Source organism: Pseudorasbora parva, chromosome 23 (genome assembly GCF_024679245.1).
Source record: "Pseudorasbora parva isolate DD20220531a chromosome 23, ASM2467924v1, whole genome shotgun sequence".
Classification (NCBI taxonomy): Eukaryota; Metazoa; Chordata; class Actinopteri; order Cypriniformes; family Gobionidae; genus Pseudorasbora; species Pseudorasbora parva.
This window is the reverse complement of record NC_090194.1, coordinates 28,913,483-28,929,507: the sequence shown is the minus strand read 5'-3', so window position 1 is coordinate 28,929,507 and position 16,025 is coordinate 28,913,483. Positions and strand designations below refer to the sequence as shown.

Genomic DNA, 16,025 nt, shown 5'->3' with positions numbered 1-16,025 from the left:
AGGTTTGAAATGACAAAATATATTTTTTTAGTTCATAAAATATATGAAATCATTAATTTATAAATAAACCAATCCATTAAGACATTAAATGAAAAGAAACACACGCACATATATATATGCAGTAGGTAAGCTGTTAAACTCACAGTAAACATCCACATTGCGACTAATGTTGGTGCTGCCCAGGGCATTGGTGACCTCACAGGATACTGGTTCAGTGAAGAAGGAATGATCAACCAGCACCTCATAAGTGTCTCCTGTCGCGTCTGTGATCATGCTTCCTCCCTTCGCCCATCTAATTATCCATCAGAGACAAAAACAGAGCAAGAAAATGAACAACCTTGATGGACGGTGCCAATTTCTCCCCCAGATCTGCTCTAAAGATCAAAGGCGGTAACAAAGGTATTTTTTCACGGGCAAATGACTGAGATCATGTCTTATTTGCATGGTGTACTGCAACAACAAAAGCATCCTTTAGAGTGTCTAATGTAATTTTCAGGACACTGCATGTTTTTTTGTTGTGTTTTTTTGTGCCTTTTCATTTTCCTGCTGTCGACAGGCCGCGTCTTCTTGGCGGAAGAATAACAGGAAGACATTAAGAGGTTTTTAGATGCTGCCTCTGTCATTGGCACCCTTTGATGCAGCAGTCATTATAGTGAAATGTAAAGAGGGAAGCAAGAACCCACAGACAACGCAAGCGAACACTACTGCTCTGGTTCAGACGGGAAGATCAAGCACTGAGAAGATGGACTTTTGTTCTCATCTCTGAAGTAAAAGTGGACAGTGTTACAGAAATAAAAAAATGTTTGATATAATGAATGTATTCAACACAGCTCTCTGATTTTTTTATTGTATGTTTGGTATTTTCATCACAATTATTGGCAGCCACAAAGCTTAATAATCACTGTTTTGAGGAGCTAACTGGCTGGTGCGGTCATAATTAGCTTAACATGCTCAAAACTGTGGAGATAATTGTGGACTTTTGGAGAACCCCTGCTCTCCATCATGAACAGCACTGTTGGTAGCAGTGGAGTCATTCAGGTCTCTGAGCTCTACCATCTCTCAAGACCTGAAGTGGGATTGACTCCACTGTGAAAAATGTCCAGCAGAGGTTGTACTTTCTTCACCAGCTGAGGTGCTGATCCAGTTCTTCTGTTCTATGTACTTCAATACCTTAATGGTTTGTTCAGTTACCAAATCAGATATCAGAAGACTAAAACAAACACTCCGGACTGCTTAAAGGATTATTGGTGTTTCCCCGCTCACCCTCCAGAGAGAGGAAGATCCTCACAGACTCCACTCACCCTGGCCATAACCTCTTTGAATGTTGCCATCTGGACGTCAACTCAGAACTACAAGGTTATTAATTCATATTAATTCGTACGCCCTCACTCGATTTGTCTAGACACAGTGATGGGTAGGTTTAGGGGCAGGATTAGGGGTGGTCTTTCCTGATGACTCTTTTTGAAAAATCAATTAGCCACCATTTTTTAATTAGCCACTTCATGAAATATGTACACATTGCTGTGAGGTCTGGTTGCTCAGAACAATAGGCATTAGAACATTTAGGCATAGGTGCAGCCTCTTCCCACAAGCCACCTCCCTCTAGGCCTCTCTTAGTGCAATAAAGTTCCAAACTTTCCACAAGTTTAAGCAGTGTGTTTATGGGAATTTTTGACCATACTTCTAGAAGCACATTTATGATGTTAGATGAGAAGATCTGGCATGTTGTGCGTCATGTTAAAATTCCTCCCAAAGGTGTTCTTTTGGTTTAAGGTCAGAACTCTCAAACTCACTCATCTATGTCTTTACGGACTTTGCTTTGCACTGGTGCACAGTCATGTTGGAACAGGAAGGGGCATCCCCAAACTGTTCCCACAAAGTTGGGAGCATGAAATCGTCCAAAATGTATTGGTATGCTGAAGCATTTGAAGTTCCATTCACTGAAACAACCCCACACCATAAGCCCCCCTCCACCAAATATTACACTTGGGTACAAAGCAGTCAGGCAAGAACTATTTTCCTGGCAACCGCCAATACAGACTCATCCACCAGATTGCCAGACAGAGAAATGTGATTCAACACTCCAGAGAACGTCTCTACTGCTCTAGAGACCAGTGGTAGAATGCTTTACATCACTGCATCCACGGCCATGGAAACCCATTCCATGAAGCTCTCTACGCACTGTTCTTGAGCTAATCTAAAGACCACACAAAGTTTTAAGGTCTTTAGCTATTGGCCCTGCAGAAAGTTGGTGACTTCTGTGCACTGTGATCCTCAACCCGCATGCGTTGACCCTACTCTGTGATTTTATGTGGCCTACCACTTCATGGCTGAGTTGCTGTTGTTCACAATTGTTATAATAACACTTGTGACAAACGTCCCGAGCCTCAATCAGCATCACAAGAGACATGTCTGCATGCCTAGGTGCTTGATTTTATACACCCGTGGCTATGGAAGTGATTGGAACACCTGAATTCAATGATTTGGAGGGGTGTCACAATACTTTGGGCAAAATAGTGTGTTAATAATCTGTAAATATGTATATTCTGACGTGACTAAATACTTTTTCATTGTTTATTCTTAATCATTGAGAGGATTATTCAGAGGATTACTTCCAATTATTATGTGTCTTGTTGTTGTTGTTATATTATGTGAACTGGAAGCTTCATTACCAAAAAAAGAAGAAATAAATTCCTTGTGTGTGCAAGCAAACTTGACAATAAAGCTCTTTCTGATTCTAATTCTGATTAAATGTTCAAGTTGAGCATGGGGAGGCTCTTCCCTGTGTGAGCTGGAAGAAGGGGAGCAGAAGAGTACCCAGCAAGTTTGGTTCTTTGAATAAGTTGGGTGTGTCAGGCATGGGCTGTGGCAATAGCCTTCAATAAACACCTTTTTACATCAAAATGCTTGTCCTTGTCTTGAGCTCGCCATTATACTTTTTTTGTTTTCCAGAATTATTTGATGAATAGAAAGTTCAAAAGATATAGTCAAAATATTTTGTAACATAAATTACTGTCGCTTTTGATCAATTAAATGTGTCCTTGCTGAAAAAGCTATTAGTTACTCTAGAGAAAATCTTACTGACAGCAGACTTTTGCACAGTTGTGATATTCCCATGCACAGCCAACTTCCAGAGGTAGTCAAAATTCGACAGGATTGCTTTCGCAGTGTAGACGCTCAAGTGTCTAATGAGTTTGAACCGCCACAAAAAAGACAAAAAGATTCCTACCGACTTAATGCGTAACATAATGGGAAGCGCGCTAGCCAGACAGGAATTAAACTTTGTCGGCTGAAGACCCAAGTTTGGTTTGAAGACGTAAAACAAACCATGCACAATGTTCTATCACCATTCTTGATTTCTAACACGCACTCACACCATTTGGTGTGCTCTTGCGGCTGTCAGAGAAGAAATGAAAGCTGATGATCTCTGTATGTTTTTTCCTTGTCACTGGGTGTTTTCATATGTAAACTAAGGAAGATTATTTTGTCCATGAGATCAAAAGATCTGAAAAAAACAATCATACATTCACCCGCCAAAGCACCCTGGCCTTAAATAAATCAGGACAGGGAAGTGGACAAAAGAGACCCAGGCAAAATGCATATGCAATAAGCATTTTGCTCATGACATGACAGGTCAAATTAAAAACTAGTTCTAAAAATTAATCTCAAGACCCACTCACCTAGCTTCTTCAAAACAGAAGAACAAGATCTTTGTGAATGACCTTCACTCATTTGCACATCTGCTCTCTCAACAGCAGTTCTACATGGGGACTTTGATGGAACTGAGGCTCAAACTCACATTGCCTTCATATACACCATGGCTCAATGAGTATGTGACTACTTGCCCCTAGGCCATGGCTTCAACACAAACTTTTCACTGAGTTTCCTCAGTGTTCCTTTGGGAATGGCAGCCTTCATGTGAACTCAAACACATGTGAGAGACCCACACACAGGACAGTGCTGATGGATTCACCTGTCAATCTCAGCAGGAAACAGTCTGGCCAGCTTGAAATGCAAAAAACAAAAATGAGGCAGAGAGAAATGTTATATTCACAGCGATGGACAGACATCCATTCCATTGCAATGTATGGGATTGTAAATGTGTAGCTAATCCAGTGGCAATTGATTAACTATCAAAAGCATCTCAAATGAAGAGATTACTCTGGATCACAGTAGGTCTCTGCTATCTCATCATGGATTCAAACGAACACCGGAAAGGGCTTATTATATCCTGTTAGGAAAATTCAATTTCTTCAATTCCACTGGTGCCAATAGTCAACATAAGCTGTTTATGAAATTATTTTAATCCTGTATTTGATGCTAAAATAGGAAAAATGCTGCAAACAATTTCCATGGATCTTTAACATTTAAGTGATTAACTGTCTTACTTTAATTTAATCAAGACCCAGAGCAGTCTGAGAAATTACAGCGTCCTCCTGCCAGGGAGACACTTTCTTTGGCTCAGACGAGGGCTGCGTCTTGACATATTCAAAGATGAAAACAATGTGTTATACAGAGCTGTGACAACTTTATCTCAGAAAAGGACATGAGAATAAAACAGTAACATAACCACAAATAAAACATCAGAAAAAGATGTCCAGGCGCAGCCAGAAAGACAAATAGCGCTCTCAAACCTTCACAATACACAGATCAAATCCATGTTTCTGCTGCTACGTCCAGCTTTCTTTACATAATTCAACAGCAATAGTATATACATACAAGCCCTAGAATAATAAAAAAAAAATCCTTTGAAGATGTAAGCCGATACAACACCCGTGGAAACAAAATTGCTTGTTTTTTTAAGATGCTGCAGGAGGGCTGTCTGTGATCGGCTGCATTTCAAATGAAAACACTGGGTGGTACAAACCGTCTCTGCCAAAACAAGCAATCAGCCACGTGGACGCTGATGCCGACCGATGCCAGGCAGCAAAGCCACATGTTCACATCAAATGTTCGACACGCCCAACAGAGCGTCTTCCATTAGACACTTCAGAGGTGACAAATGAGGATAAGACAAGACAAATCACCTACGCTAGAACAAAGCCGCTAACACCAGCGCTGACAGAAAGCCCCTGGAGGGACATGAGGCACATACTTTATTCACAGGCAGAAAACCGACGTGTCTGATTCAACCCATTAACGCACCACTTTTCTGCTCTTATGCCGGTTCAGACTGCATGATAGTTTTGTCTGTTGTGATAGTCACTGTGTCAGACAATTCTTTTCATGTTCTGGACAAGAAACATGTTATACTACATGTCCCTTTCCAGCCAATCAACAACTGTAGTACAGATGCAGTGAAAATCAGAAACATAGTTGTGAACTAGTTGTGCACTTAAAGAGTTAGTTCACCCAAAAATGAAAATTCTCTCATTAATTACTTACCCATGTGTCATTCGACACCCGTAAGACCCGTAAGAACACAAATGAAGATATTTTTGTTGAAATCCGATGGATCAGAAAAGCCTTCATCGACAAAACAATGACTTCAAATTCAGAATTCAAAACAAGGTTTCAAACGGTTATGAATCAGCGTATTGATTCATCCAATTCATTCATTTGGATCGCCAATGTCATGTGATTTCAGCAGCTTGGCAGTTTGACACGCGATCCAAATCATGAATCGATACAGTGATTCATAACCATTCAAAACTTTGTTTTGCAATCGGCCCATAACTACAAAAGTCATTATTTGGGGGGGGGGGGGGGGGGTTGTGTGCAAAAAAACTATTCTCATCACTTCATAAAATTATTGTAGAATCACTGTAGTGAGATGGGCTTTGTAACAACGTCTTTAGTGCCTTTTATGGGTCTTGAGAGAGGAAATGACATTGGTGTCAATGAAAACCTTTCTGAGCCATCGGATTTCAACAAAAATATCTTCATTTGTGTCCCGAAGATGAACGACATTAGGGTAAGTAATTAATGAGAGGGTGAACTAAGCCTTTAAAGTTTACTACTGTTACACTTATAGTAAACTTAAACATATACTTTTAAATACTAAAAGTGGAAAGATTTAGTCCAAGTTACAAGTTTACTAAAAGTACACATTGATATTAGTATACTTAAAAATATACTTGAATATTGCTTAAAGGATTAGTTCGCCCAAAAATGAAATTTCTTTCATTAATGGCCCCAATGTCGTTCCACACCCGTAAGACTTCTGTTCATCCTCGGAACACAGTTTAAGATTTTTTAGATTTAGTCCGAGGGTATGTCCTTTGAATGTAAGTGTATGCCCACTTGCTGTCCACATCCAGAAGGTAATGAAAACATCATCAAAGTAGTCCATATGTGACATCAGTTGGTTAGTTAGACTCTTTTGAAGCGTCAAAAATACATTTTGGTCCAAAAATAAGAAAAAATACGAATTTATTCAGCATTGTGCTCCCTTTCGGGTTCCACAAATACAGAATAAAACGGTCATGATTCAAGATTCGGCTTCGTGTGTCAAACTGGCAAACTGCTGAAATCACGTGACATTGGCCATTTGAATCACGAATCAATCTGCTGATTCACGACCGTTTGATTCTTTATTTGAGGTTTGAAAACAAACGCGGAAGAGAAGGCAATGCTGAATAAAGTCATATTTATTTTTTATTTTTGGACCAAAACGTTTTGTCAGCGCTTCAAAAGAGTCTAACTAACCAACTTATGTCACATATGGACGACTTTGATGATGTTTTCATTACCTTCTGGACGTGGACAGCAAGTGGGCATACGCTTACATTCAAAGGACAGAAAGGCCTTGGACTAAATCTCAAATATTTTAAACTGTGTTCTGAGGATGAACGGTGATCTTATGGGTGTGGAACGACATTAGGGTGAGTCATTAATTAATGTATTCACAAAACATTTTATCTTAGCACTAAGAGTTCTCCTAAATAGCAGTAAAAGTTCTTAGTTAAGAGTTTTCTCATAAAACCTATTCCCAGAGCTGCTGAGAGTAACCTTTACTAAAAAAGGTCTTAAGCTAAGAGTAAGGGCGGGGTTGACCTTGTTGCTTTGGATGATGTCATCATGCTTACTAGCAACCACAGTGATTGGCTAATAGGGGAGGGGTCTCTGTCAGTGATTTAATTGTAGAAATGTTGTAGTATAAGGTATCATGTTACCATATTCAAAATAAGATTATTTTGGTTTTAAAATAAGAATGTTGCCATATTCAAATAGAGATTTTAAAAAGTAGGCTAAGTGTCACTAATTAATTAAACAAGTAGAGAGTGCGAGTTTCGAGAGAGTGCGGAATTTAAGCAACCAATTATGTTTTATAAGCAAAGTTCAAGGGGGAGCACTATCTAATCAGCTCGAGTATACACATTATACACAGCTGACTCACCAGTTACCTCGACAGCTTTCTCCATCCCTCCGCCACCCTGACTACTCACTCTCTGCCCAGCCTCTACATGTCAGTCAAACGTCCTCTTGGCGGTCCTTAAACAATAAAAGCTGCAATAGCGTCGAGACCTTCTGCCATCGGTCTGAAGGTCTGGCTACGCAAAGCTAGTTTGAACCTGATATTAGAGTTCAAGAAGAAGAAAAAAAAAAACATCCATGGCCAGAATTAAGAGATGCATTATCTTTTACTCTTTTTTATAACATGGTTGTGGTTTCTCTTTTGAGTGCAGGGGCTTTTATTGAACTCTCCATGATGGCTTCACATTTCAAGGTGATATTTTGGTGGAACGAGGTCTTGGTTTAGGATAAATGAAAGGCCACATCCTTGGAAAAGAAAGAGCAGAAGTCTCTATGTGATTTTACTGTCACTGTGAATTTCACGCGCACTACATCACACTGCCTCCCTAGGACAATGTGGTGCTTTTCTCCATACAGTTCACAGTGCTCACAGCACTTTGTATATGTGTAGGGATTCATTAGCAATGAAGAGCTGTGGTTCCAATGTTCAGACCAGCAGCACAATTGTGAATGTAAAATGGATTGTATTAAATACAGGGTATCTGCAAGTCAAAGTGAAACCTTTTTAAGACCCTTTTAAGACCGTTATGAATTAAATTTAAGATCTATATCACGCAATGCAAAAAAAAAAAAAAAAAAAAAAAAACATGCATAGGAAATGCAGAATCACTAAATTACTCGCAAAGTGTATTCATTTATTTAAATTGAACAAAGTATTATTAAACTTATTATTCATAGCTCAATGAGCATATATATATGCACAATGTTCTATCACCATTCTTGATTTCTAACACGCACTCACACCATTTGGTGTGCTCTTGCGGCTGTCAGAGAAGAAATGAAAGCTGATGATCTCTGTATGTTTTTTCCTTGTCACTGGGTGTTTTCATATGTAAACTAAGGAAGATTATTTTGTCCATGAGATCAAAAGATCTGAAAAAATATATATATATTGCTTGGGGTGGGAAATATGACAAAAATCTTACAAGTAAACCACAGCAATAAGCAATTGCTTAATATAAGTAAAAAGCTTTCAAGTAATTAAGTAATCAAGTAAACTGGTCAATAATAAAATGCATACTTATAAACAAATTACAATAGCTATTGTCAGAATAGGACAAATGAATACAACATAAAGATACATATCTACAAACAGTGCTTTAAGTGTAAGTACTGGTTTCCCCGTTTGTGTTGTTGTTAAGCTATATCAGTTTGCTTTCACTTTGAGAACACACTAATGCGCAGATCCAGTACTTACTGTCACGTCCCAAACTTTTTTACTCAAGTCAGGATATGGACATATGCATAATGTGTGTATCTGATTGTTCAAGAGTAGGCTAATGAGCCTAAAAATAACACATTCGATACTCGCGCGAGCGCTGACAGACAGCAAACACACAGTCTGACATCGGATTTCGGAGTTTACATCACTGTTATTAACTCTTTTTAGTGCAATCGGGTATATCATACTTTTATTTGGTCATTATGCAAGATGGTGAGAAAGATTCGCCTTCGCTTTCACGATCACGGAACTGCAAGAACCATCAGCTGAAGAATAAAATCTGTTTTATCCCTTATGGGGTACAAGCTTTACATACAATACATACAAATCCTTATTCTGAATCCTAAATAGAAGCTTCGAATGTAAATATGACATGACAAAACTGATATTCAGTGCAGTCTAGTACAAACGGTCAAAATGGCTGACCGCCAGACTGGTAGGTACCGCTGCGGAGGAGCACAGTCCCTACGTGATCCGCCATAGACATAAACAGAGAGAAGTAGCTCCGGCTACAATATTCTTCCGCAAAATCCATGCAGTTTTGTTTATTAACCACTAGAGTGCAAAAAGTTACAGACTGCAGCTTTAATTTTGTTATCATGGGACATGACACGCTCAAAGTGTGTCGTTTGAGACTTCTTCACCGGCTGTAAATGTGGAAATAGTTTTGGCTATTTTACTAATATTTTAAATATTATTCTGCAGTCAGAAAGTCAGAAACCAAATAAGCAAATGGATAACACTGATTATGTGAACTTACAGTGCTCTTTTTTTTCCATTGAAGCACAAGATATTCCCAAATAATGCATGCTTTGTGGAGTTCATGTCAGCTCGAGTGCTGATGTAACTAAAGCAAAAAGAAAGAAAAAAAAATCACGCTAAATAAAATCATTTTCATTAGTGGTCTCAAACGTTTTCTCCCACCGTATTGACATCAGCCATTGAAAAATCGTTTTCAGTCGAACACTAGTGGAGCAGTGAGATCACAGCGCACCAGATTCCATTAGACGTAAAATTGCTCTGCGAAATTATGAAAAGCCATGAATGAAAAATACTCAAGGTCTTAAATGGCCATCATGACCGCCGAACATAAAGGCTTTATTTTTGCTAATTAATTTACAGCTTCACTAATCTCATTTCAAATGCCACAGGAGGACAGTGATGGGTTTTATTTCTGCGAGCGGCAGGACTGGACGCCTCCAATAAGCAATGCTACATTTTGTCTTACAAAAAAAACACACACAAAAAAACAAAGTTAAATTAATTTCCATATTTATGTAAACAAAATGAACATGAATAAAATATTGGCTAGTGAAAATAATCCTTCCTCTTTCTAGTGAGGCAGCTCTAATCCTCTCAGAGGAACGGTGTAATGCCCACAGGAAATCTCCCGCAATCAGTAATGACTTTCTTCGTAATTAGTTGGGCTTCTGTGTTCCTGCAGTGTGAATTCAAATGCTGTTTCGCCAAGAAGCCAGTCTCCGTGTGGAAGTTTCCCTGTGCTTGATTGATGATTTCATGACATTACATTTGGCCGAGGGTTCTGTCTGTGGCACAGCGCACATTTGAAGCCTGCTGCAGTAGGTCAGGGGACAGGAGACACACAGTGTCCTCTGAGCTTTGGAGAGATCCTTTGTCCAGCTGGCTGAGGGCAGAGGCACAAGTGTCTGGCGTGTGTCGTCTGCGCTTCTTTAGACCTCTTCGCCATGAATAATGAATGAATCTCTTATGGGGCGGCAGGTGAGATCATTTCTAGCTCCACAATGATTAAAAAGATGCTGTGTTTGGCGCTGTCTTACTCTATTTTTTGAAGATGTTCCAGTAAAATCAACAAAATGCAAACAAATGTGTTCCTGACCAACTGTGTCCTGTGGCAGATTTTAGGATGAAATTATCAAAAAAGCATGACATGCTAATTTGAGCACTTGAATAACTATAGTAACATTTTAAAAAATGTTACACCAATGTTCAAAAATGACCTGTAATGGCAAAGCTGTGGTGACAATCTAGTTTTTTATGTCGTTTATATGCCTATGTGGTGTTTTTAATATGCTTTAATACAAACCATCCTCAAATTCAGTCAACATCATTGCTGAGTATTTTCTCCTTAAAACGGCGGTGCTCATTTGCATATTAATGGTTCTGTGCATAGGCGACATTTTGACTCTCGAGTTAGGATCAATTTATTTATTTATTTTTTACCTGCAGTCTGTATCAGCAAAATATTCACCATTTAGCATATTTAATTATGTACTTAATTTTGTTATCATGGGACATGTCGTGCTCAAAATGTGAATCATTGTTTGCAAGCAGATGGTGAAAAAGAAATGGAAAATATCTTAAACCATGAGGGCGAGCCAGTGGATATATCATTTCGCAATGTGCAATGTTCGCAAACTTTGGCATTTGAGACTTCTTCACCGACATAACTCTCGCACAGTCAATTATTCACTACAGAAACTAAAAGTAAAAACTAACCAAGCTTATGGTATCTGATGCAGCATTAATACTGCATATTCTCTAAGAGACGATGAGAGATTAATCAAATTAATTGTCTTAATATTTCACTTGTGAATTATTTATTTATATTAACGGCGCCCCAAAGCCCCAAACCTCACAGAAAGAAAAAAATATATATAATAATATGTTTTTTTAGTGATCAAAGATGAGTTTTAAAGGGATAGTTCACCCAAAAATGAAAATTCTGTCACCATTTACTCACCCTCATGTTGTTCCAAACCTGTATTAGTTTGTGTCTTCTGCTGAACACACAAAAAAAGATATTTTGAAGGATGTATGTAACAAAGCAGATTTCTTTCCCTATTATGATAGTCAATGGTTGCTCTATCTGCTTAGTTACAAATATTCTTGTAAATATGTTCTTTTTTGTTCAGTAGAACAAATAAACTCAAACATATTTGGAACAACATGAGGGTGAGTAAATGATGACAGAATTTTCATTTTTGGGCGAACTATCCCTTTATGGAACACAATTACTGACTACAGGGAGACTTTGAGCATCATTACAGTTCTCAGTGTCACATGATCCTTCAGAAATCATTCTAATATGCTGATTTGTTACTCAAGAAATATGTCTTATTATCATCATGTGCTCCTTAAGATTTTTGTGGAAACCATGGGGCATTTTTTAGGATTATTTGATGAATAGAAAGTTCAGCTTTTTTTTTTTTTTTTTTTTTTTTAAATATAAATCTTTTGTTACATTATACACAGCCTTTTAAAACTTTTAAATACAGTCTTACAGACCTAAACCTAACAACCGACAGTAGTGCATATCTATCAAAGCAACGAAGCGGGAGCACAATTCATATTCAATTCATTAATATTAATGAGCTATGCCTTGTGATGAGCTCAGCTGTGAAGTCACAACCAGCACAACCAAATAAATAAATAAACAAATAAACAAACAAATAAAGTAAGTAAGTAAGTAAGTAAGTAAGTAAGTAAGTAAGTAAGTAAGTAAGTAAGTAAGTAAGAAAGTAAGTAAGTTAGGGGACAATAACAAAAACATCAGGAGAGTGAACGAATGAGACACTGGGAAATAAAACAAGCATTCCAGTCGATGTGTGTGAGTGCGAGCTCTTACCTGTAATGAGTGACAGGGGGATTCGCTTTAGCGGCACAGTGAAACTTGACCAGATTGCCTTCCAGAACAGGCTGCGGTTCCACAGAGAGGTTCACCAGTGGGAAATCTGGAGGAGCAGAGAGGGCCGGTCAACTTCATCTTCCCACAGAACGTCTCGAAATTCTCATTAATAAACACTCGTCAGAAAGATTAATTGCGGATTAAAGAACTAACTAAAAATACTCAAAAAATTGGGAACGGCTTGATTATTCTTTTTCCCGGTAATGAGAGCTACTTTGCATTAAGATTAATTGGCGCCTTAACTCGCCTTCTAACTGCTGAATTAGAATTTAAACAACTTTTAAAATGAGCATGATTAAAGAGAGTTTTTGGTGAAATGAACAAATAGATTGATTACGCAAATTAAACAAACAGCGGCCGAATTCACATTAATCGATATTTAACCCCAGACTTTTCATCGAGCCGCTTCAGAAGACAATTACATTTGATTTAGTTTATAGAGTTTAATGCAGCGCTGGAATTCTCGTAAAAAATGGTAGTTTCAATTAAAACAAAAGAAAGTTTAAACCAAGGCTATCCCTGTTTGCTAGGGATTGCATCTGTTCCCTCCTTTCCAGATACACACACCCGAACCCAAACAGTCAGACAGGACTGACAGCAGATAGACAGGAAGTGACAGCGGACAGACAGGCGCTGACATGCTCAGAGCTGAAGGAAGTGTCTGTGAAAGCATGATTGTGCCGTGTGTTTGTTTGGACACAGGGCATGTTGGACATTAACTAGGCCAGCGGTGGAAACATCAGCGACATACCGACAAATCACAGCAATCCCAGACAGCAGTGGTTCCTCCTGCTGTTTTCCCCCCAAATCCTGAAACTTTAATATGAGAAAAGCTTCTACAATCTGCCCCAGTCCTGTCAAAGCACAGTGGACAGATCTGTCACCTCCCACAGGTCTGAATGTGATTAGAGGCCTCTGGAAAGCCCAGACACAGCGCTGGGTCTGATTTCTCATTAGCAGTCTTCTCCCGTCACTCGCCCAACATATTTGTACCTGGGACAGATGTTTCATTCATAATGCCTTATGGCGTGGGACTAGTCATTTAAAACTAACCTACAGGCTTTCTGAAAAACGTCGAAACGAAATAGCGGCGCAATCGGACATACTAGAGAAACAATAATGGTTATAGTGTGCGAGCGGTTAGCAAACCGTCAAATGGACTACTTGCACAACTTCTTCCACCTTCTACTTATTACAACTGCGGTAACTGAGTTCAGGCGCCTACATGCATACAGTTACTCAAGAATGCAGATCATTACTACTTTTTGCTGCCAGTTGATTCAAACTATGAATTATACATTAAACCGGCTGAAATGTTCCTGTACATACAGTGCTACTTGAAAGTATGTGAAACCCTTGCAGAATCTGAGAAAATTTTAATATTTTTTACAAAATAAGTGATCATACAAAATGTATGTCAATTTTTATTTAGTACTGTCATGTATAAGACATTTACTGTACATAAAAGATGTTCATATATAATCCACAAAAGACAAAACATAGCTACACTTGTTGCTACACAAAAAGACCCTGTTCAAAAGTTTATAAACCTGTGTTGTTATCTGGATGAACCACGGCTGTATTTTTTTATTTATTTATTTTTTAATGGTTTTTCTTGAAGCACTGCGCACTTATACTGCCAAATGTTCTTCTTCTTCTTCTTCTTCTTCTTCTTCTTCTTCTTCTTCTTCTTCTTCTTCTTCTTCTTCTTCTTCTTCTTCTTCTTCTTCTCCCAAATACATAAATAAAAATAACAATCTTTTGAAAGTCCAGCAGTGACTCAAATGATTCTGAGATCCATTTTTCAAACTGAGGACATTTGAGGAACTCAAACAAAACTATTAAAAAAGGTTCAAACATTCACTGATGCTCCAGAAGGAGACACGGTGCATTAAGAGCTGGGGGTGAACATTTTTGAACAGAATGAAGATGTTTAAAGTTCTTATTTTTTTTTAAATATCTTTTTTATTTTGATTTAGTACTGCCCTTCAAAAGCAACAGAAGATGTGTGCATGTTTCCCGGAAGAAAAATTAAGTACAATTCACCTTGATCTTCAAATTCAAAAAGTTGCACTCAACGCATTTTGTTTTTCTTCTGGAGCATCAGTGAGTGTTTGAACCTTTTGTAATAGTTGTGTTGGAGTCCCTCACTTGTCCTCAATTTAAAAAGATGGATCTCAAAATCATACAGTCACTGCTGGAAAGGGTTCAAATATGCAAAATATGAATTTTTGGGACTTTTTTTGAAGAACATTGGGCAGAACTGCTCAGGACAAACAAGGGACTCAAGAACAATCATCACAATAAAAAACAAACAAAAAAAAGTAGTAATGGATCATCCAGGTAATGATAGTAAGAATCAAGGGTTTATAAACGTTTTTATAAATTGCATGCTGACCGCATTACTAAGGAATTTTGGCGTAAACTTGGCGTAAAATATATAATTTACATGAAAACTGACAGTATTGTGATTAAAATACAATACTTGATGCAAATATTTAATGCAAGTAAATAAAGGTTTGTTCTGATCTTTTTTATCAGGCCTTGTACTGCAACATTGCAGTCCGCATTTTCAAATCTTCTTGTTGACACTCATTTTTACTGCCATTTACCGCACATCGAAAACAAAAACTAGCGAACTATATTCGAAAATGGAACTACACCAACAGGCTCAGTGCCAGTAGTCCATGGGCGGCTTTGAAAACATAGCAGATCCTCAGATGGTACAGAATCAACATCGATTTGTGATCATTTATTTTAAATGAGGTTTGCACTGGATTGTGGTAACATTGGGATTTAGGGAGGTTTCTAGGTTTCCGAAAATCTGAAAAAGTATTGCATGCAAATATGCATCTGAAAACCGCCATGTCCTCTAAACATAGAGGCATGCATCTATTCTGGATGGAGGACTCAAGGGGGGATGCGAGTGAGTGTTTCCTTGAGCTTGATAAAGCACCTCTTGTCAGTTTCCTTTGTGTGGAGTGAGTGCGTTCGCCCGACAGGAGCTCACGAGAGGCCTCCAGACGCGGCTCCGTGTGCGCATGTGGTCATTAATTATTCCTAACAAACAGCATTGTTTCAATCCCGCGCTTATTTACAAGGCAATTACTTTGAGAAGCCGAGAGACGCTCTCCTGGGTTCTAATTCTTAAACGAACGGCCCACAAGCTAACGGCGCCGAAGATCTTCACGCCACGTTCGAGCAAAGGGTCAGACGCCATTCTCGGTGGCACTCGCTGTGAAGAATATTAGCCGCCTTTACAATAAAGCCAAATCTCCTTTGAGCCGTAAGAGGGAGAAAATCCAAAAGGGGCTAAAAGTGAAGTGTGCACGCAGATTGATGTGGGCAACAAGCTTTGAGATTTTTTTTTTGAAATATAAAATGTGTTGTTTAATGGGGAAGTTTTAATTACTGTATGTGGTTCAGAGGCACCGATGACCTTTAAAGAGAGAACATGTGAATGGAAGAAGGAGTGTTGGAGATGTGAATGTCAACACGTCGCAGATTAATTTGTGTATAGCCAATGAAGATTGGTTGCGTCCAGAGATCCTTATCGAAATTGTGATGTGAGGAGAGGAACCACCAAGAAACTTTTCATTACTCATCATCATCAAGGTTTTTTTTTTTATGTCCGCTTCCCTGGAAATAATCAATGAAATC

At 38.5% G+C, this 16,025-nt stretch overlaps 1 protein-coding gene across 1 annotated transcript in view; it reads right to left on the bottom strand.

Annotated features, from left to right (window-relative positions):
* The window catches only part of kirrel3a (kirre like nephrin family adhesion molecule 3a), a 230,770-nt gene that overhangs the window by 44,170 nt on the left and 170,575 nt on the right, over positions 1-16,025 (bottom strand). The window contains exons 6-7 of the mRNA XM_067432960.1: positions 12,306-12,411; positions 144-292 (exon numbers count right to left, since the gene is read on the bottom strand). Of these exons, the coding sequence (XP_067289061.1) occupies positions 144-292; positions 12,306-12,411 (255 nt within the window). The remainder of the gene's footprint in view (positions 1-143; positions 293-12,305; positions 12,412-16,025) is intronic.